Source organism: Neolamprologus multifasciatus, chromosome 15 (genome assembly GCF_963576455.1).
Source record: "Neolamprologus multifasciatus chromosome 15, fNeoMul1.2, whole genome shotgun sequence".
Lineage (NCBI taxonomy): Eukaryota > Metazoa > Chordata > Actinopteri > Cichliformes > Cichlidae > Neolamprologus > Neolamprologus multifasciatus.
This window is the reverse complement of record NC_140453.1, coordinates 31,622,995-31,646,046: the sequence shown is the minus strand read 5'-3', so window position 1 is coordinate 31,646,046 and position 23,052 is coordinate 31,622,995. Positions and strand designations below refer to the sequence as shown.

General features: G+C 39.0%; 1 protein-coding gene across 1 annotated transcript; it reads left to right on the top strand.

The window, feature by feature from the left end:
- Nucleotides 1-1,658: 1,658 nt before the first annotated feature.
- LOC146502455 (5-hydroxytryptamine receptor 3E-like) lies at nucleotides 1,659-13,652 on the top strand. Its single transcript, XM_085134082.1, has 17 exons — nucleotides 1,659-2,407; nucleotides 2,545-2,593; nucleotides 2,816-2,979; nucleotides 3,267-3,373; nucleotides 3,822-4,222; nucleotides 4,466-4,634; nucleotides 4,899-5,081; nucleotides 6,099-6,271; nucleotides 6,917-6,980; nucleotides 7,734-7,897; nucleotides 8,059-8,103; nucleotides 8,384-8,490; nucleotides 10,182-10,351; nucleotides 10,480-10,643; nucleotides 11,714-11,924; nucleotides 12,623-12,832; nucleotides 12,916-13,652. The coding sequence occupies exons 5-17, from the start codon at nucleotides 4,127-4,129 to the stop codon at nucleotides 13,197-13,199; spliced, it is 2,040 nt and encodes a 679-aa protein (XP_084990208.1). The 5' UTR covers nucleotides 1,659-2,407; nucleotides 2,545-2,593; nucleotides 2,816-2,979; nucleotides 3,267-3,373; nucleotides 3,822-4,126; the 3' UTR covers nucleotides 13,200-13,652.
- Nucleotides 13,653-23,052: the final 9,400 nt, after the last annotated feature.

Below are 23,052 nucleotides of genomic sequence, written 5' to 3'. Positions count from 1 at the left end.
AACAAATATTTATCCGGTTTGCATAGATTAAGACTCTCTAAGTTTCCTAGGTACAATACTGCAAAATTAAATTGTATTTTCTTTTGGAAGATTGTTTCCAGGACCTTATGTATTTCCTTCAAAAATGGAGCCACACGAGGACATTCCCAAAAAATGTGGAAATGATTTGCTGCTGCATGTCCACACTGCCTCCAGCATGTTGTGTTATGAGAATAATTGGATTTTTGAGCTGGAGTATTAAAATAACGAATTACATTCTTCCAACTGAATTCCCTCCATGAGGGGGAGCTTGTTACCAACCACTGCTGCCTACAGATTCCATCCCATTCCTCTCCTGTTAGGGAGAGATTACTCTCTGTTTCCCATCATGCTTTAACATATCTTGTATCATGACCCCTTAGATTGGTCAGTGAACAATATAATTTGGAAAAAAAATATGATAGGGTGATCTCTGTCTCTCTGTCTCTCTTCCACAGCATGTCTTTTATCCTGTCTTCCTTCTCTCACCCCAACCGGTCGCAGCAGATGGCCGCCCCTCCCTGAGCCTGGTTCTGCCGGAGGTTTCTTCCTGTTAAAAGGGAGTTTTTCCTTCCCACTGTCGCCAAAGTGCTTGCTCATAGGGGGTCATATGATTGTTGGGCTTTTCTCTGTATCTATGAAGCGCCTTGAGGCGACATTTGTTGTGATTTGGCGCTATATAAATAAAATTGAATTGAATTGAATTTAATCTCTATATGCATTCTCAAATATATAAATAATTTCTTCATTCCCAGTCGGATGTTTTAGCTTTTTATTCAGAAAGTCCCTCAGTTGCAAATATCTAAAAAAAATCTTGATTTTGCAACCCAAACTTATTCTTAAGATCCTGGAAACTCATCACTTTTCCATCTTTCAACAAGGTAATGTATGTGGTGAGACCTTTATTAGCCCATGTTTTAAATGTCGAGTCGGTCTTACTAGGCAAAAATTCTGGGTCATATGTAAACCAACTAAGGAATCTGGCCCTCTGTTTTAATTGATACTTTTTAAGTACTCTTTTCAATGTCTTTATTGAGCTTACTATCCAAGGGTTGCCTGGGAATCGTAACTCTGAGGGATCTCCTATCAGTGCCCCAACAGAAAAATTCCACTTCCTTCCATCTTGAACAGTATCCAGGTTTACACCAGCCCACCAGATTTCTTATTTGAGTTGCCCTATGATAGTCATGTAGGCAAAGGAGGCCTAGTCCTCCTTTTTCCTTGGGAAGCTGAAGTGTTTTAAACTTAACTCTTGGCTTTTTACCCGCCCATATAAATCTAGAGAGGATCCTATCCCATTCTGCAAAGTATCTGTCAGGGTTTTCTATAGAAATAGACTGGAATAAGTACAATATCTTTGGGAGCATATTCATTTTATGTTGTCTACTCTAGAAGACACGCTTAGAGAAGGGGTTAATGACCATCTGCTAATATCTACCATGATATCTTTTTTAAGTGAGGAATAGTTGATTTCTTCCAAACTGGTTATATCCATTGATAAGTTAATGCCCAAATATTTGATAATTTTTTTGTCCCAGCCTACTTTGTATTTGCTGAGCAAATTTGAGGGGGGGGGGGGGGGGGGGGGTAAAAGCTCAATAATATAGCTGGTATTTTATTTAAATTAATATGTCTAATAATTTGCAGAAAAAAATCCAACCTGATACCAAGTATCTTGATGCATAACTCATAAAGGAGAAAAGAAAATTAAATTTTAAATTCAACAGAGAATTTGACGCAGTAGTGACGCAGAAACACAGAAAGTGATTATAATCAAAGCAAGTATACCCAAGATGACATGAGGAATTTTGTTTTATTATTATTAGTAGTAGTAGTAGTAGTAGTAGTATCATCTCAGGTTATTTCTTTGTTCTCATCGAATGGGTGAATTTTAATATATTTTAAAAAACACGTTACATAAAATAATAAAAGCTTGTTTGGCAGACTAACACCTGCTTGTCACAGGTTTCTCTGATTTGCCTGTGATGGGCATGTGTGACACTGACGCTACTGTGGTCAGTCCTCAGCATTTTCAAGTCACACACTGAGGTACCTTACATTACCTGTGGTTTATCTGTGCTTTGTATGAAAACACCTACAAGCAAAGCAGCTGTCCTGCCTTCTGCTCCGCATCATTTGCCCAAGGTTTGTCCACATCACGCTTTGTTTAGTGACAATATGTATATCTTTGCAGTTTAGTCTTGCAAGAGTAAGTTTCCCAGATAACCAGCAGACACACCTTTGCTCTGCTGCTGACTAATACAGCTGTCAACATTTTTTTTTAAATGTGGCAATTATTTAAGGAGATGATTATTCTGTAGTATACCAAATAAAACAGTTTCCATTCAAAAAACAGCTGGAATACAACACTTTCACTCGCAACATTATGGTAAGGAATTCTTTCTCGTTACATTGTCACAAGTGTTACTGCTGAAGTTAAATACTAATAATAGTGCATATCTGTTACTTGAATCCAAAATGTTATTACCATTTTTTATCCATAAATCCTCCTGATTGTGATTACAGGAGCTTCTTACGTCACTCAAGCCAACCATGATTTTGATCTTCAAGACAGGTACGTGTTTTGTTAAGCACAATGAAAGTGTTTGCGTTTCAGTTTTAACAACAGTAGTTCAGTAGCTAATCAATGACGTTAAATATAGTAAAAGTATGAGCATTAAATCTGGAGAGAGACAATTGAATTGACAACTACTGAATTCACTTCAGTCAAATCCCATTGCAAGCCAAACACTACGACGTAATTACACTCAGATTCATGATTTTGTTGCCTCATCAGCTCTTTGCAGTGCTTACATGGTGAACTGCTCTGCACCAGACAAACCTGCCCTGCTGGAGTGTCTGTCTCCAGTCTTTGAAGTAAGTGACATATGGTCTGTGGAGAAAATGACAAATTCCACCGATGTCAGCACTTTCGTCGCTCTGTATGAGATACTAGGAGCGGTATGTCACCTGTCACATGAGCTTATTTACAATGTCGTTAGTGCTTCCCAACAGTGTGTATACAGATTTTATCTTTTGGTTTCTATTGTATCTGAAACTCTTGAGTTGACGGACTGTCACAAACAAGTTCAAACTTATTCAAAGAGAGGCTTTCTGTGTTTTCTGTGTTAGAGACTTTTTTTCTGGTCTTCCAGGATGAAAAGGCTGAACTTCTCCTCACTTATTATTGCACTATGTACTGCTGGATTTGCCTGCTATTTGTGCTGATACCAATTTTGTTGTTTTAGTCTTGGATCAATGAGTTTGTCAGTTGGGACCCATTTCAGTGGCGTACTGAGCTGCTACATCTCCCCGTAACCAAATTGTGTGTTTCAGAGCCTGTAATCAACGAGCTGTAAGTACAAAATCATTTACTCTTTATCTCAAACTCCGCACAAGTATTTCCAAAAGAGCAGACATCTAGAAACTCTAAAAATGAATGTTTCAGCATTATGATACTCTGTTGTTGTAAATGCCACAAATCCTCTGTGCCTTTGTCTTGAAATTACAAATCTAACTTATATGCAAACAAGAGAATATGATTACCCTTAATTAAAAACCCTAAATCTAATCCCGTGATTTGAGAATGTTGAATTTTTGGATTTTGAAAATGGTTCTCCTGAATATTGTGCAAAAAGACACATCAAGAAGTATTTTTACAAAATAATTTAGTTTTACTTTTTCGCTGTGACATAATGGGGATAGTGTTGGGGTTGTTTGTCAACATCAACAGTGCCTTTAATTTATGCCATGTCCTCATTTCACACATCTATTCACAAAAAAACGCCCTGTTCCCTGTGTAGTAATAGTGCGGTGGATGATGGTCTACCTGTCAAGGCTGTCAGCTCTTGTAACCTTGATATCTGCACCTTCTCCTTTAACATACAAAACTGCACTTATACCTTCAACCCCTTGCACTTTGGTAAGAACATTTAACAATTATGCATATCAGTTTCACCCTTTTTAATTATATCTAAATTGAATGTGAGCTCTGACTAAAGTCAGCTTTTTTCTCTTCACTTTTCCCCGCACAGCGAGGGACATAAAGATTTTTCTTGGAAGACCTGCAGAAATAAAGGCAACAGTCTCCGAGAGTGTGATAGCCACCATGTGTGAATGGGAGCTACTGGATATCACCTCAGATAAAGCAACAGAGAATGACATTAACAGTGATGGTTTATGTGCTGATGAGTTTAAATTTCATGTAAGTTGATTCTAATGAGAAGCTACAATAAATAGTAAGATAAAATCAAAGCTATGTTGTAATTTTTTCCCTATATTTTTTAAATGTTTAACATTATTGCAAAATTAAAACACACCTAAAAATATAAATTCAGTCTAAATCCTGAATTATACAGTTATATATCAAACATTCATGTACCAGGTAATGACAAGCATGGTTCACAGCTTAAGAGTACCTCAGTTATCTCTTCTTTTCTTTCCACAGATCAGATTGAGGTGCCGGGCCACTATGTATATGGTAAACGTCCTGTTCCCCAGCTGCTTTCCACATAGTGTGGACAGGTCCGCCTTCAAGATGACCCTCATCCTCAGCGTCTTCCCGCTGATCATGAATGACTTGCTGCCGGTCACTGGAAACACCATACCCCTCATATGTGAGTAACACTCAACAAAAAGTCTACACTGATTTCTTGAAACTGGCTACATTTGTGTTTGAATGGAAACTGGACTGGGAACATTCTTGTGTGTAAAAAATAAAATAAAAATATGTAAATCTTACATGGAACAGGTTTCCATGCCAACAGTATTTAATGCTAATGTTTATGTCCAGGCACACGCACAAATTCAGTCAACTAGGCTGCGACATTGTAAATCTGTATTGTTTCTGGGCCTCAGCACACACCGTTGTCTCTCTGTAGATGTTTTTTTTTCCATCTGCCTGTCTCTGATGGTGGCCAGTTTGCGACAAATAAACCCCATCACCAACCTGCTGTGTGGGTCTGATGACTTCTCTCCCGTCCTTCACTGGATCCGAGTCCTCACACAATTTCGGGGATTTCTTGTTTCCATGGCACCAATGAATAAGAAATCAAGAGCTTCGGGTATGTAGGTTTGTTTTTTTTTCTCAAATCTCTTTATTTGGTTTTCCAGTGTTATTTATCACAAAGGCAACTAAGATTCAAATATAAATGATTACATATATACAATAAAAATTAAACAAAGTAAAAACAAAACAAAACAAAACAAAAAAAGCAACAACAAACAACGAAAGAACGTTGGACAGAGGATGCTATTTATCGAACTACCAATGAGGCTCAGTGATCATTTATATCTGTACAGTATTGAAGAGATCTATAAAAGGTTGCCAGGTTGAATGGAATTCCTCCAACCTCCCCTTTAGTAGGAGTTTAATTCTTTCCAGCTGCAAGTGTCTCAATACATCTTGTATTAACGCTGATGTGGCAGGAGGCACCTTTTGTTTCCAATTTAGTAGAATCAGACGGCATGCCAGCAGCATCATAAAACGTATCACATTATTTTGGGTGGCTGATAGGTCTACAACAACCGGCTTCACTCCAAATAAAGCGCAGATTGGGTCTGGCTTAAGTGTTTGGGTATGTAGTTTTTAAGTAGCTTTGAAGTGGTTTAGAATCAGTAGCATGAGGAAATTCAGGATAACAGAAATAATTGATTTTACAGAGTTCAAAATAATTTATTTTGCAAAGTTGTAAAAAAAAAAAAAGACCTAAATCAAACAATCCCCGGCACATGAACTACTCCACAGGAAGGCAGCACAGGACAATAAAAACCAAAATAAACGGCACATATTGAGGGGCTGTTGTGATTGTAAATAATAAACAATAACTGAACATTGATATGTGCAATCAATAATGACTCAATTACACACACATGTACCTATCTATTTGTTTATATTTCTATACTGTTTATACTATATTTATTTTAAGAACATATTTTTATTAATGTATTTTTTCAATAGTTAAACTGATTGTTTGCTTCCCTTGCTTTGCACTGAATGGATTAGCATATAATTTTGTTGTGCTATTAGCATTATGGCACTAAAGATTCTGAATCTGATACTTTTTCTCTCATTGATTTAGAAATAGACCTTAAGACCACGACTGCTGTGGAAAATACTGAAGATTATGAAGGGCCTCAAGAGAAAAATGGGCCAGCAGTGGAGGATGGGGCTGTGCAGGAGCTAAAGAAAGGGGGCAAGGACCTCCAAGACATCCACCGGCAAGTCAACCAAGGCTCAGAGGACTGGATGCAGGTATTCAAATATTTATCTATTTTGAGTGTACAAAAAATACATTGTAAATATGTTTGCCAACCCTTATGGTCTTTTAGGATGGAGCCTTGGATATTTAATTTGTTTTTAAGACTAGAAAAACATGAAAAAATAATGTTGTGATATCATGAAAACAGAGGCTCTCCCTCTTATTGAAAACCCCAATAGATATGTCTGTATTTCCTGAGATTATATCAATAATATGTTTACACAGTGTTACCAGTTACAAAATGTAATTTTATCTGCAACTTAAGAATACAATGATGATTGAACCATATTACAGTGTAATAAAGTACTTAACCCAAGTAATCTAAAACATCAGTTTCAAGACCAAGATACACCTCATTCATTATTCACACTTGTATCTACTGTTGATTGTGTATATCTAACATCTAAAAAATATAAACTTGCTTTTACATTGTGGGCATACAAGGAAGGTTTGCATAAATTTCATACCAGATGTTTAACAGATGTAAGATGAAGAAATATTTAACAACGTCAAGGTTTAACAGTTATGTTCGATTTGAACGTTGATTTTTTTAATGACCTGTAATGACTGTCTTTAAAAAGATTCCCACGCCACTATCACACCACTCAAACTGACAACCACAGCTTTAATGTTTTCAGTGCTGCTCGCTGAAAGTCAGGCCTTCAAAGCTTCTATTAATCTTCATCTCTCTGCTTATGAATGGTAAGTTCCTATAATGCACAAATACACATTTATTTATATTATTAAAAAATAACTAATTCTTATATTACTGATTATTTTTATCTAATGTGTAATTAATTGTTGATGTGTTGATTTTCTCACAGTCACTATCCGAAATACTAAATAGTATTTAAACATATAAATGACGCATTGTAATGGTTCATCAAACTGTGTTATTATTTGCACTATACCGCTTATTTTATGTGCATAATCTACAGTGTCTCTAGACATCTTATTAAAAAATAATCTTATTACAAAATTATGTTATACCTGTTGAAATTCCAAACTGCAAATGTGATTTGCTATAGTCGGATTATAACACCTATTAAAGGATGTTTTGTATTGGAGGATATTTTTTTTAAATTTAAGGTCGTTGTACTTGACTTGTTCACTTTGTCAGCGCCACTCACACTGACAATTAGCTAGTCTTATAAATATTTAAGGAAGAGGAAACATGAGGTACTAGCAGCCAAAAATTGTTCAAAATACACATTTAGCCAGAAATGTTATGGACCATGTTGTCCAATTCATTCCTGTCTACATTTTAAAGATTTTACTTTTAAATTAAAAACTGAAATTCAAATTTGAAACTTGATAAAGTCAAGTTTAGATTTAGATAAATGTAGATATACATGATGCCTCACTCGTATTTGGGTCGCGTTTGCCAGAGTTGTAATTGTGGACAAAGGTATTTGCTGCGACATCATAAGGACACATTTCTTCTTTCCCTTGTAGCTCAGTACAGCTCCACCATACTGAACTGCTCCAACCCTGATACACCGTCACTGCTGGAGGCTCTTTCGCCAGTCTTCAACCTGAACGCCATTCGACCTGTGGTGAACATAACAACAGTCACTAACGTTGGCCTTTTCTTAACTGTGTTTGGCATTATGGGAGTGGTAAATGACACCTTTGTTACCATAAAACCATTTCATTATTAGATCATGCGCTTTTCTGCATACTGTACAAGATTAAGAGCATAAAATGGTCAAAAGCAATTTTCCATGAGGGCAATTTTTTATTTTTTTGAGAATAAATAAATTAAAATCTTCTTTTTCAGGATGAGAAAGCCCAGCTCCTCACAACATTTCTATGGTCAGATATTGTAAGTAGTTTTTTCATAGTACATTATCAAGCAATAATGAAACAGCTGATTTCTACCCATATCTATGCATAAAAAATGTTTTCATAGATGAAAGTTTAAGTTTTGCCCTTGAAATCTTTTTGGGCAGCAAATAGGCAAACCCATTAGTGACATAAAAGTGTTAAGATAAAAGAAAAGTTTTTGGGGTTCCCTTTTAAATTGAATTATCTCGAGTTTTTAAATGGTAGCCAGCAGGTTTTATATTGTGTTTATGTTTACATCTGCATGGTTTGTGTTGCAGAAATGGGAAAATGAATTCACCAAGTGGGACCCAGAAAGCTGTGGAACTACTCGGATTTCAATTCCAAGAACAAATCTCTGGGTACCAGATATTGTAATCAATGAAATGTAAGTGCCATCTTCAATAATTCGCTGATTAAGATCATTTCTTTTTTATGTATATGTGTTATCTTGAGACCTAGCCTGACGCATCATTAGCCAATAAAGCGCTAACTCTACTAAGCAGCAAAAACAAAAATGGAGAAGGTGCATACAGATGAAAGTAGAAAGGCATGGTCTCTGTACATACCGTTGTCAGGAAATATTTGAGTTGTGATTTCCATCTATCCATTTTCTTTCTCTTATCTGGTCGTGGGGTCAGCAGCATCAGCAGAGAAGCTCAGATTTCTCTCCCAAGCCACCTCCTCCAGATTAGTTAGGGGAACAACGAGGCATTCCCAGGCCAGTCAAGAAAAATAATCTTTCCAGCTTGTCCTGGGTCTTCCCCGGGACCTCCTCCCGTTGGGATGTGTCAAGCACACCTCACCAGGACGCATCCTTATCAAATGCCTGACCATCATAACTGGCTCCTTTCAACTGTCGTAGTTTGCTGTGTGACAGACCCAAACGCAGGACTTATACACGGGGGAGTAAACCCAAAACAGCAGCTTTATTGCTGGAAAAACTCCAACACTGATCCAAAAACAAAAACAAGAAACTAGGAAACTTAAAGTGGGCGTACGTTAGAAACACACGCAGCACAGAGGTACATCATGGTTAACAACATGACAATGGACAGAGGAAAACACAGGGCTTAAATACACCAGGGAGTAACGAGGGAATGGAAAACAGGAGGGAAACAGCTGGGACTAATCTGACATAACGAGACGAAGGGGAAGCAAAACTCAAAACAGTGAATGCAGGACACAAGACTATCAAAGTAAAACAGGAAACAAAAGACAGGTGCAGAGACGCAGACTTGACAAGGAGGCAAGGCTGACAGAGAAAACAGAGTGAACGTGAAGCACAGAGACAAGAGTACAACGGCTGACTGGGGAGACACAGGGAACACAGAGACAGGGGAGAGTAGACATGAAACGTGGGACACGGGAACAGAAACTAAACACAGGCTAAGATGAACACTGAGGGAGGGAGCACTAAGATTCCTGAGAGCTTAAGAAATTAAGATAACCAAAACCAAGAACAACAATAATCAAAGAATATTTAACCAAAAACACAAACACTGGGTCACCAGACCCAGCACCTTGACATCAACATGGAGAAGTAGCGGCTCTAGTCCGAGCAAAGTGGTCCTGAGCTAGGATAGTAACTCCATCCCAAGCAGGGTGAATGGTTCCTTTGGTCGTGGCTCTTCTCTTTGTGTGATCCCTCACCCAGGACCAATTTGCCATGCGAGGGGACAAAGCTCCCTGACAGCATAACCCCTGGGATCAGTAGGACACACAAACCCCTCCACTACTATAAGGTAGCGATTCACATAGGGGTCCGACTGATGTCAGTGGAATAACATAACAATAGTGTGGATAGGTTTGGTAAGACTGCTATCCACTATATAAAGGTATAATCTTTTTGATCTGCCTCCTACAATATTTAGCAGACAGAACAAAGCACACAAGTTAACACTTAGCAGTCATACTTAATATTAGGCGGCACTCTACATATCAACTGTAAGCCCTTTCTTCATACATTTTCTATTTCTGCCATGTAGCTATCGGAGTAAACTTAATTTTAATAATGAAGGCTCTATCAGCATACAGGCACTTGTGTTTCTAAATGTTATGTCTTTCATCTTCCTGCAGCATGGATGAAAACACAGCTCCAAACGTCCCATATACCTACATGCATTCTGATGGTACTGTGAGTGATTCACAGCCTATCAAAGCTGTCACCTCCTGCAGGCTTGACATCTACTTGTTTCCATTTGACATTCAGAACTGCACTTTAACCTTCAACTCATTCACACTCAAGAGTAAGTTCATGAGGATCTATCACAGTCTGTCCTATGAAATGAATGGTTTAGTTTATAAGACAGTAAAATTATTTTACTGACATTGATATGAATAGTCTTGTCTGACAAACTGACTATTTTCCATGCAGGTAATGCTCTGCAGCTTTATCTGGCAGGGACTCTAGAGAAGATGTTTGAATACTCTAAATCTATGACGGCAACGATGGGTGAATGGGAATTAATTGGAATTACAGCAAAGAAATACACACTACCATCTACAGCATCGGGCTTTTATGATGAAATTCGCTTCCATGTAAGACACTCTATTACACTATACAACTATAATGTTATTGTATGATTTAATTATTCATACTATAAGAAAACGGAGGACACAAAGGCAAAGGTGTCATGTTTCGGCTGTGTACAGGCAGGAGAAGGACCCAAACGCAAAACTCACGACAACGAAATTAAACTCAAAAAGCTGCTTTATTGCAGAATGGCATGGAAAACTAAACTGGGACATGGGTAAACTGAAATGCAAGGAAACACAGCCATGAGGGAGACTACGACACTGACAAAGAGAAACACAGGGCTTAAATACACAGAGGGATAACGAGGGAATGAGACACAGAAGGAGAGCACAGCTGGGAGTAATCAGGCTGGACGAGACAAGGGAAGCAAAACTAGAAACACTCACATGAGACATGGACCTTCAAAGTAAAACAGGAAACACACCGACTGAACTCTAAACATGCAAACTTAACAGCAACTGAGAAGACAGAACATAGGGACCAGAAACATGGTACAAAAAGGTCACAGTAGACACAACATTGAACACAAGGAAGCCATATTACAAAGCCAAAGAACTAACCTTTGATAACCATAACTGAAATCTAGGGAAACAAGAAACGGTACAACAAAGGACTCAAAACATAATCCATAATATAAAAACACAGGATCTCTTCAAAATAAAATAGGAAACATAATGAGACGCAGACATGACAACCAGAACTTGACAACGTAAGACACAGACATGAAACACATGAAGAGCAGGGGAGACTTAACAGGGGTTGGAAGACACAAGGGGAATCTGATAACAAAGAACTAGAAAAACTCATGAGCTTAATCATATAAACATCCAAATAAACTAAACTCAAAACACTGGGTCATAAGACCCAGGATCGTGACAAAAGGCTTTTAGAAAGTAATCCGAAACAAGAGTTTTCTCTTCATTATCAGATATTTAATAATTCAGTTAGTATATCAGAGGAACCTAAGATCTATAGAACATTTAAATCAAATACATCTAAAAGTTCTAAAAACATCAAAAACACCCAGGAACATCAGCACCGTCCTTAGTGTTAAATTCTCACTTTGCTGCAGATCTCATTGCGGCGCCAGGCCATGCTGTACATAGTGAACCTCCTGCTCCCCAGCTGCTTCCTCATCACCGTGGACCTCTTCAGCTTCATCTTGCCTCCCAAAGAAGTCGACCGGTCTTTGTTCAAGATGACACTGATCCTGGGCTACACCGTCTTCCTGCTCATAATGAATGACCTGCTGCCTGTTACTGGAAATGACATACCTCTCATAAGTGCGTTTACATTGTCTGGTTTGTTATACATTTCGTCCCAATGTGACTTTTTGGCCCAAATACTAAAGGGTTGCTTGTTCTGAGCCACCTAGAGATTTAACAGTATAACTACCATAATGTAATGATGAAGCTACATGTGAGAAAGAAAACGATGTATATGTATATGTATTCTTAAAAGTATACCTTTAAAAAGTACAAATCATCATATCGAATTATTAACAAAGTGCCAGGTTTTTGGTTACAATGCACAGTTATTTTTGTTATTTTGTTTCAACTTTCTGTTTGTAGGTCTGCTCATTTCAGTTTAGTTCTTATTATATGAAAATGTTTAGTTTTAATCAAATTTTTATCAGTTTCAGTGGTAGTTTGGGTCTTTTTAATTATTATTTATAAATAATGCATGACAAATATGTCAGAATCAAGATTTACGAAAATCAATATATGCATTACAACAAACACAGAATTTTTGAGAGCAGTTGACTCACAGTCTCATAGATTAAAGCGTCATCTGTGACCATTTTTGTCACCGAGCTGACAGGGGCTGAGGATATTTCTTAAATAGTTTACGGCTTGTCTCCATTCGCCTGAATAGACCAAAAATTTTCATGATTTTAATTTTTAAATATTTTGTCTGGATTTTACTTGTATTTCTCTGTAAAATGTAAACATTAATTATTATTCCACTATCATTTTTATAGATGTTTTCCTGTCTATGTGCCTGACTATGATGATGGGCAGTCTACTGGAAACTATTGTCGTTACAAGCTTCCTCTGCGGTTCCTCGAACTATTCTCGAGCTCCTCGCTGGATCAGAGTGCTTTTTCTTAAAATCCTGGGTCGACTAGTATGCCTTCCTCCAAAGCCCAGAGATCAGAACGACACAGTGATCCAAAATCCAGTCACACAGGGTAGGAAACAAGATCAGGATATGCAAATTCTTAAAAAAAATGTCAAAGCTGACATTATCTTCTGACTTGTCTCCGCTCAATAGAAATGCCAGTCTACTCTCCAGTGACAGAGGAATCCAAGACTCTGGAGCAGAAGGGGCCACTGGGTGAGGACAAAACCCTGCAAGAGCTGAGGAGCCTGGGCAGAGTCCTCCAGGCCATCCGCCTTCAGGTGGAGCAGCATCTGAGCAAAAGCCTGAGCACAGAGGAATGGATCCAGATAGGTTTAATCATAGACCGCCTGCTGTTGATCCTTTACATCATCTTCATAACAGTCAGCTTCATTACCATCATCATTATCTGGGTGGTTTCATACAATGCAGCCTAATTTAACTTTTTAACTTGTCTGTTCTTTAAACTCTTTGTATTCGTTTTTCTTGTTTAAAAAGAACATTTAACACCACACACTGAAATACTTTACCTTAACCATAATTCAATACATGTTTTGTCATTTTAGTATGCCAGTTATGCAAATAAATATATAGCAGAGTCGTGTTTTCCAACAAAACCCTTCAACTGTCTTAAATTTCAATGACTTTGTGAACCAATAAGACAATTAAATCAAGATATTTTAAAGTCCGGATAATAAATCTTACAAATATTCTAAGCTGTGTAAAAGCATCTTAACTGATGATAGTTTTATATTGAGTTCTTGTGAACCCTATACATACATTTTCTATAGCAGCAGTTTTCTGTATTTGATGTTTGGTGCTAAATTACTCAAAAGGCTTCAAAATTAAAATTAAAATTAAATTAAATAATAAAACAAGAGCACTCATAGTGTGCATAGGCATTTCACACCTGAGTCTCAACTCTCGCGGCCCGGTACCAAACGACTCACGGACCGGTACCGGTCCGAGGCCCGGGGGTTGGGGACCGCTGATGTAAATGACCAAGGTAACAGTAGATGCTGTAGATGATCCAATGGAAACTAAAACATTTTAATTTGTGTGACCCTGAACTTTGAAGCATTGCATACTAAAATGGTGTATTTTATTATCTTCACCCATTTTGGCTGAAATTGTTTGCTTCTATAAGCTGTAAAATTCCTTTAAAGCCTGAACCACACTAGAAGATGCTTTTTTTGTTTTTGAAAATGGACTGTTTATTGACCCTATTGATGATACTGATGATAAATTCAGTATAATTTTCATTTGTGTCATATTTGCTACATCCTGCATTTGTTTGTTATTTTAATGCTTAGAAAAAAAATTCCAATTTATTTCACGCTGACGATGCAGAAGTTTCAAAAATCCCCAAACTTATGTAGGAAATATGACAGATGGTTTTAAAGGGTCAAGATGTTTTCATGCACTGTGTGATTTTGCTACATTTATGGCGTCATTGTGATTGGGAAAAACTATGTTTTGCACAGTTCTCTACATGCATTTTCATATGATATATTACTCAGTGTGCTTTGGGGTGGGGGGGGTTCGTGGTCAACTTTGATCTTGGGGTATAACAATACTCTGATTTATTCCATTTGAATTCTCACCACCATGGTCATCACACTGAAAATCTTAGGATCTACATGATTGGCCTTGTTACCATGCCTTTGATAAACTTCATGGTATGCTGAAGAGGTAATTCAACCATTTTATTCAGCTGTGTTGGAGTAGGGATGGATCTAAAGCTGCAGGACAGTAGCTCTGGAGTAATTGGAGTTGGAGACACCTGGTTTGAAGCATATTGCACACCATTCTATACTGGCCCCCTGTGGTCATCTTACACACAATGTAGCATGCCGAAGTTGCATGTCACATACAATGATGCAATGAGAATCCTCCTTAAAATAGCCAGAGGGGGTTGTAAGACGTTTTTTCAGATGTTTGGAGCTGCAGGTGTTTGCACTTTTAAAGCACTTTTAAGAAAGTTAATATTTGGTTGGTTTTATATATTGTGCTTTTTTTTCTTTTGTATAATCATGAACTTAAGTCTGTTAATAAAGCTTGATTAATGAATTATATAATCACATGGAGCACAAGCATACTTCCAGCCTATTGTAAGATTGTGTTGTATAGATTATATTCAAAGTGTTTTTTGGATTTTTATTAAGAAAAAAAAACATCACGACGACACAAGCAAAGGGAGAACACACAGTTGTATTCATCAAAATGATTTATTAATCAAATTGACATAGCATAATCTTTTCACCAAAAAATATATGTTCAAAGCACCAGAACGGTAGCCCAGTATCCCACAGAACCGTCACAGAAGCTGTCAAATCAGCTCTGCAGATGGGGCAATCATAATTAGGGATGGGTATCGTTTAGGTTTTATCCAATACCGGTGCCAAACCGGTACTTTTGATACGGTGCCGGTGCTTAAACAGTGCTCGAACCGGTGTTTTAAGAATGGAGAACACAAACTTTGTCCAAAAACCTCTCATGTTTAGCTGTTTTTCTTTGTAAAAAGATAACAATGTTAGCCTTTTTTGTAGCTATAGGGCATATATGGTATCACTCTATCAAACAAGAAGACAGCCGCATGTACTAGGGCTGGGTATCATCACTGATATCTAGAATCGATTCGATTCCAATTCACAAGGTCCTGAATCGATACGATTCGATTCAATTCGATTTGAATCGGGGAAATTTTGCCTCAGACAGTCAGAAGTATTATATTTCAGATCATGCATCAGTACATTTCCTTATTTTTATATCTATAAAAAGAAAGTTGACACTTGTAAGACTTCATCAGAGGTATAAGCATCACAGCAGATGCCTTTGTATCAAAGTAGATGAGGATAAAACACAGAAAAACATGAAGCCGATTTTCCTGGCCTGGGATTTTATAAAAATATTCTGCAGTAGATCAAAAATGCTGCTGAAGTGAAATTTGTTCAGTATTGAACAGCAGAAATGAGGTTTTCTTTTCAGAAGTAAGTAAAAGGGAAAAAAACAGTGTCCGACAGCGCTGTACATAATAAGCAAGTTAATAATGCAGAAAACAGATTTTTAGACGGGAAACTGTTCTTGAAGTGTACAGAGAGAGAGAGAGAGAGAGAGAGAGAGCTGTGCATGAAGTGTGATTTTATTGCTGGGAAGCAAAGCAGCAAAAGTCAGAGGGAATTCATGATGATGTTGATGTGAAGCCTACACTGTAAAAAATGTTTGTGAAATTAACAGTAAAATTGTGTAAAATCTTGACATCAAAAATGTGTAAATAGAAAAACAAGAAAGCAATGTTTAATTTACATCAATATTTTGTAAGTAATACATATATACCTGTAAAGTCCTGAACCAAATAAAAGTGTTAATTTTACAGTAGGAATATGTTTTAAATATCAAATGTCCTTGTTGAATTTACAGTTTACTGTTTTATAAACACTGAAAAATTGTAATTTAAAAGTCAACACATACAACTGAAACAGTAACAAAATAATGTTAAAATTACATATTTTGTTAGTTTTTTTAAATTCAGAAAGTATCTGTATTACATTTCATAAATTCATTCAAACTCATTTACAACGTTGGTCACATACAGACCACTTTTTAAGTGGGACAGACCAGTGTCCATGTGTCTGTCAGTGTAAGGAAGTTATCAGAGATATCTTTATATGACAGTACAATTTCAACAGTACTTGTCAGTTTTTCTACATTTTAAAGACAAACTGTTGTAGTAAATAAATGAAATCATTCAGCATAAGTCTTTAGTCTTAAACTGTAATAAATAAATGTTAAAAATGACCTAAAAGTTATGGCGGCCCACTGGCCAGACTGTCATGTAATTATAAAATAGAAAGGTTTTGTTGATTCATAGAAAATGTCCTGTTTTTTTATAGACAGTGAAGAGACAGGAACTTTTCTTTCATTTAGTTGTTATTACTTTGGTGTAGTAGGAACGGCTATGGGGGAGGTCTTTTTCAGTGGGAGAAAAATCCAAAACTTGTTAAAATCCAAATTTCCAAAGCTGGCCAGTGGGCCAGACTAGAGTCTGTGCTGGGCTGATTATCTTTCAAATAGATGGCTGGTTATCTCCTCCATGTTAGTCATTTCTTTAATTTTGCACCACGTTCAATCAATTTTAGCCAGATTTTGTAAAAGTTAAATTAATCATTTACTCAAATATTTATTTTTTTAATGCCCAAAGTGTGTTAGTATTTAAAACTACACAAGCTCTACCTTGGCAAATCACTGAGCCTGAGAGTTTGTTTCTGTTCTTTGATTGGACTACTTAAATTATTGCGGGAATAGCAAGCTTGGTGGCTCGTGCCATTACGCGCTCAGTCTGCAAGCAGAGTGGTGGAGATGTGTATACGTTGAGATATTCAGCTATTTTAGCACGAGCAAAAGTTTTGGTAAGCTAACATTGCATTTTCTGTTATCTTTAAATACATGAGAGTATGTTTTCCAGTAATAGTATTAATGGCGTCTGACCGAGCGATAGGCTACTCCTATTTTTTCCATGCTGTTGTGGTTATTATAAGGTCATAGGAGGTTAGTAACCTAAAACAAATGTGCTGTTGACAGCTACAATGATTTCGTGCTCTTTTTGCAACAAAACGCTGAAGACGTTGAGGGGTTATGTGCTGCATTGTCGAGTTCACAGGAACAAACCCCATCATTTTTTCAAATGCATTGGTAGTGAATGCAGGCATACATTTTATGCTTGCGCGGCCTTTAAAGCCCATTTCTATCGGGTTCACAATGTACCTGCACCCCCTATTGCTGGTAGCGCCATTTTTACAGACTTAAAATGTGCCACTACACTTTGTGAGCACCAATTTCACACAGTGGAAGAACTTATATCCCACTTAAAACAGCATAGAGTGGAGGGGCGACCTGTGGCATGTTCAGTAACTGGTTGTAAAAGTATGTTCTCTGTGAAATTTGAAAAAAAAAATTAAGGAAAACAAAAATAATATGTACATTTGATGACGATATGTACTTCTCTCGGCACACAGACTCATTGAGGTGTGTAAGGTCGACACATATGCGTACATCTTCTGTCTTCTTCAGTACCACCACCAGGCCTGAGCACCAATCAGTTGGCTCCTCAATCCTGCTGATCACCCCTAGTTCTTCCATACGGGCCAGCTTCTGCTTAACTTTGTCCATCAGAGGCAACGGAATTCTCCGTGGCGTCTTCAAGGAAAAAGGTTGAGCTCCAGGTTTCACGACTGACGTATCTCTCCGAGACCACTGCATAGCTTTGGGTAGCACTTTTTGAGCGTCTCTATAGTTTTGCTCCCCAGACAGGCCACAAGCTCCAGCTTGCTAATGGCAGGTCTCCCCAGCAAAGTAGTGTGCAGGTGTCTGATGACAAAGACATCCTCTAGTATTTCTTTGTCTCCCTTCCTCAGTGCAAGCTCACTGACACCAACAACATCCAAACGACTCCTCCCAGGACCCAGGAGAGTCTTGGTTGATTTGTGGAGACTGGGGGGAGGGGGGGGAGCTCCGTGTTTAGAGCTCCTTAAACACCTTGTCACGGCTGCCGAGGCGAGCCGCGTGGTGTTGGAGGAAAAGGACCCAAAATGCAGGCAGTTGACTGACAATGCAAGTGACGTTTAGTTACAAGTAATAGGGTGACAGAACTGGCAGTGAGAAATGACAAATGACTAAAGAAACCTAAACTGGGAAAACCAAATAACAAACCTGAGAACATAAGAAACGGGATGCGGGGCAGAGAAACACAGACCTTCAAAATAAAACAGGAAATCCACAACACGAACAGGGCACAAGGGGAGGACACAGAATACCAACATCAGAATAAAACCAAACAAAAACAAGCTCCAGTGATCCAAACAAATTGTCCAAAACACACACACACACATACTGGAGTCCATGAACAGGGTCCCAAAACATAGTTCAGGAGGCCGGCCCGCAGGCTGACAATCAGGAGTCCAGAACAGTTCACCTCCGGAGGCCGGCTACGCGGAAGGCAGTGGCGGTGGCGACAGGGCAGATCCGGAGGCAGGCCACGCGGAAGGCAGTGGCGGCGCGCAAACAGTTCAGGAGGCCGTCCACGCTGAAGGCGGTGGCGGCAACAGAAGTCCGTAGACTGGCCATGGTGGCAACACAAATCCAAACACCGACCGCACGGAAGGCAGCGGTGGCGGAAGGCAGCGGTGGCGGAAGGCAGCGGTGGCGGAAGGCACCGTTCAGGAAGGCGTTCAGGAAGGCGTTCAGGAAGGCGTTCAGGATGGCGACGATGTCCCCTCAGCAGCCTAGAAGATGGCCGGCGATGTTGGGGCGCCAGACGCGGACTGGATGGCGCTGTGGCAGCAGCAGTACTAGGCGAAGACGAGGCTGAAGCTGCATCTGAGGCTGGAGCTGATGCTGAAGCTGGACCAGGCAAAGTTGAAGCTGAAGCTGATGCAGAGGCTGGACCTGGCGAGGATGCAGACTGGGAGGCTGCTGCAGGCGTGCGGGCCTCTGGCAGGGACAAAACAGAACCAGCAGGCACACGGGCCTCTGGCAGCAGTGACGCTGACTGGAGCTGAGCAACACATGGGTTTGGCTCAGGCAGCAACAGTAGGGTGCAGTCCTCGGCTGACTTCTTAGCCTCCAGGGGTCCAGAGTCGACTGCGGGTTGAAACTCAGACTCTAGGGAGACCCTGGAGAGAGTAACTGTCTCTCCAGGGAGACAGCTTTTGAGGAACGAAAACAGTCTCAATGGGTTTGTCTCTCTGCTTAGAATTAGAGGTTGTAGAACAGTTCTTTATGGGTTGAATAGACATAGCTTGCTGTACAGGAGCTTACACACACAACACAGACATCACATGGGGATACAGGTCGGAGATCGGTAGCGTTACAGAAAAAAACACTGAAATATACGCCTGTAATGTCCTTTTTCCCCACATGCATGGCATTTCACTTCATTCGTTGGACAATCCTGCTTTGAATGGCATGGAGCGCCACCACATTTCTGACAGGTTGGCCCTTTTTTGCCGTCTTCTCGGAATCCACGTGTTTTAGCTTGACGACTATCAGCCTGGAGAAGTTCGGTTCTAACAGCTCGCTAACATCGCTAGCCTCAGCTCTAGAGTCAGCTCGTTTTACCTCTTCACCTTTCCTCGCCATGTTGATAGCCTTCTGCAAAATCAAATCTGGGTCAAGCTGCATGCATTCTGACAGCCGTTTGTCCGTGATACCAAAACGAGCCTGTCACGTATCAGCTCATCATGTAGCACTCCATAGTTGCAATGTTCTGCTAGCACATACAGTGCAGTCACAAAAGCATCCACTGTCTCATTTACGCTCATAGATCACATTCTTCTTCACAATGAAAAAAGCCTGGAAACCATCATGTACCCCCTCACATGTTGTCCTTTGCTCAGCTGTTAAACTCAGACTGCGAAGCACATCGTCCGCCTCGTCTCCCATGCAGTAAATCAACGTGTTGACTTGGTTCTCCTCCGAACTGACGGTCAAATTACTGGTGAGATGGAATCTCTTGAACCTCCGTATCCATTTGGACCACTCTTGCGGTTTTGAAAAGTCGAAGGACTCCAGTGGCTGGATGCTGAATGTCGCGCTCGGCCCCTGTGCAGTCTCATCCGCCACATTCTCCCCCTCGTTTTTATGCGAGCTCCGCAAGACACAGGTTCGTTCAGTCGAGGTTATATGGATCAGCACAGGACTTCTGGCACCATGTCGTGTTATTCAATTGTACGCGGGTCCACTGTACGATTCATAACCACTCTTTATTTTTCCGTTCTTGCTCCATTCTATTTTTCCATTCTATTCAAAACATACTGGTCTTGCCCTCTAGTTGCCGTCAGCCTAACTACACTGACCGGCTGCATTAACATCTACTGTACAATGCAATTACACCACAATAACAGGCACCACACCCGCAGTAGATGTGCTCGGTGTGAGGTCTTGCAGCAAGCTATCAAACACGGTGCATTTCTCGGCGTTTAAAAAAACGCTATGCGTCGCCAGGTGTTTCATCAGATTCGAGGTGTTACCTCCTTTGCACAGTATCACCTTAAAGCACTTGTTGCAGGCTGCTGAGTTTGCATCTTTTGCTGTGAAGTACAGCCACACTTTTGACCGCTGCTCTAAAAGAACGTACGTACCTGGGCCCACCTATTATCCTTGGAAAGGTAAAATTATTGGCTAGAATCCAAAGTGTGTGACATCTCAAGAAAAAAAAAGCACCGAAATAAAGCACCAAAAAGTGAGCTGCTTTTCGGTCTGGTTACTACCGTTTATGTCAGAACCGGTGCCATACCGGTATCCATCCCTAATCATAATGAAGCAGTTCATTTCAAGTTGTAGATTCAAGCTGTTATTCATATTTTTGGCCACCAGACGTCATCCAAGAGGACTGTGTTGAAAAATTTTGCATAATAGAGATTGACAGACCACGTGACTTTCGCGCATTGCATGCCGGGAACTCGTGGCAAAACAATCCAAGTACCGCATCAAATGCAAGCATTTGCAGCACCGCAAAACGTTCATTCTCCAGTTCCAATAAATTCTTGGTTTTTCTTTGCCCACCAAAAAAGTTATGTACAAAACGAAGGAGAACAATGCCAGTCCGTACAAAGACAGACTTGATGAAAAGTCAAAGAAAAGATACGAGGAAAAAATCAAAGGAGTGAAAGGGTCAGACCCTTACGAGCACACAGAGTGGACAAAAGACGTTAGCGTGCTGCCCAACTCTCTTCAACGACGTAATCCGATAAAAAACAATCTCTTTACCCGTCGGCTTCCCGTGGCTGTCATGCGACCGGCTATTGCAGTTAATAATACAACAGCTTCCTGCCATTTTTTTATGTTTCTTTTTATCGCTGTGTAACTGATTTGAATTGAAAGCCTGCGTGCGCTAGTACCTCTTGCCATGAGTTCCCAGAATTCTTTGCGGTTTTACCCTTGAATGACGTCACATTTTCAATCTCTATGAACCCTTTGTCAACATAAACTTCAGGTCTTCAGAAAAAGTATTGGCCACAAACAAGAATATCAAGAACAGGTGTGTGATTACACCAGGTGGGTGGAAACAGAAGACAGGAACCAGAGGAAGGCCCCACTTTTGCACCAAAACCAATGCATGGTTTAAAACTTTAAAAACAATTATGATGATTAAACATTTATGGTATCTAGCAATGAGTGTTTCACATCACTGCGGAAGAATTGTGGGAGGTTTTGCCTGGAATATTTAATTTTTCTGGACTGAGCTGTAATTGGAAATAAAAATTCATTAAATTCCAAATTATTTCTAAGAAGTATGAGATTAATGTTGAAATTGTTTTATTGTGAAACTCATATTGCAAACCAAATGCTGCAACATAGTTTGACTCAATATTATTGTACTGTCTCATCAGCCCTTTGCATTGCTTGCAAGGCGAACTGCTGTAAGCAAACGAGCCCACCCTGGTTGGTTTGGCCACAAGTGCCAAAATGAATTAAATAAACACATCATTAGACCATTAATTACATTTGTGATTAATAAATTAAAATAGACAAAAATAAATATATAAATAGTTAACTAAAAATCAGTCAATTTCATTTAAAACATTTATGAAATGATTCATTTATTTCCCAATTGAATTAATTAATTAATGACACATTTAATTAGTTATTCAATTATGTATTTAATTATTTATTTTCAGCTTACATAAACACTAACTGCCACCAGACACAATTCACTTATATCTGTTGGGTTAAGTTTATTTCGCTGTTTTATTTGTTCCTGAGCAAATTAATATTAATAAGTATGCATGCATATTATTGTATATAACTTAAACCAAGTCTGAAAAAATAGTAGACAAAAAATAGTTTTTCAATAAACATGTTATATAAAATGATAAATAGCTTGGCTGGTAGGAGGTTTTGAAACCAAACACCACCTGTTTCTCACAGGTTACTCTTATTTGTTTGTGATCAGCCGGTGTGACACTGACGTTGCTGTGGTCAGTCTTCACCATTTTTTGAGTCACACACTGAGGTACATTACATTACCTGTGGTTTATCTGCACTTTGTTTCAAAACACATACAGCCAAAGCAGTCGCTCTGCCTTTAGTTTTCCCTGCTCCACATCATTTGCCTGTGGTTTGTCCTCATCGCACTTTGTTCAATGAGAATATGTATATCTTGGCCATGAAGGCTGGAAATTTGGAGTTGGTTTCCCAGAAAAGCTGCAGACTTGGAAGTCATGAAAAGGAATCTTTTGGTCTTTATGTTATGAAGTGTAACTAATAGGTAATGTACATAATAACTAATAG

Coding starts and splice junctions, on each gene's coding strand:
- LOC146502455 (XM_085134082.1), top strand. CDS start 4,127: ATGTGTGAATGGGAGCTACTGGATATCACCTCAGATAAAGCAACAGAG. Junction 8,104..8,383: donor CATTTCTATGGTCAGATATT/GTAAGTAGTTTT, acceptor TTTGTGTTGCAG/AAATGGGAAAATGAATTCAC. Junction 10,352..10,479: donor CAACTCATTCACACTCAAGA/GTAAGTTCATGA, acceptor TTTTCCATGCAG/GTAATGCTCTGCAGCTTTAT.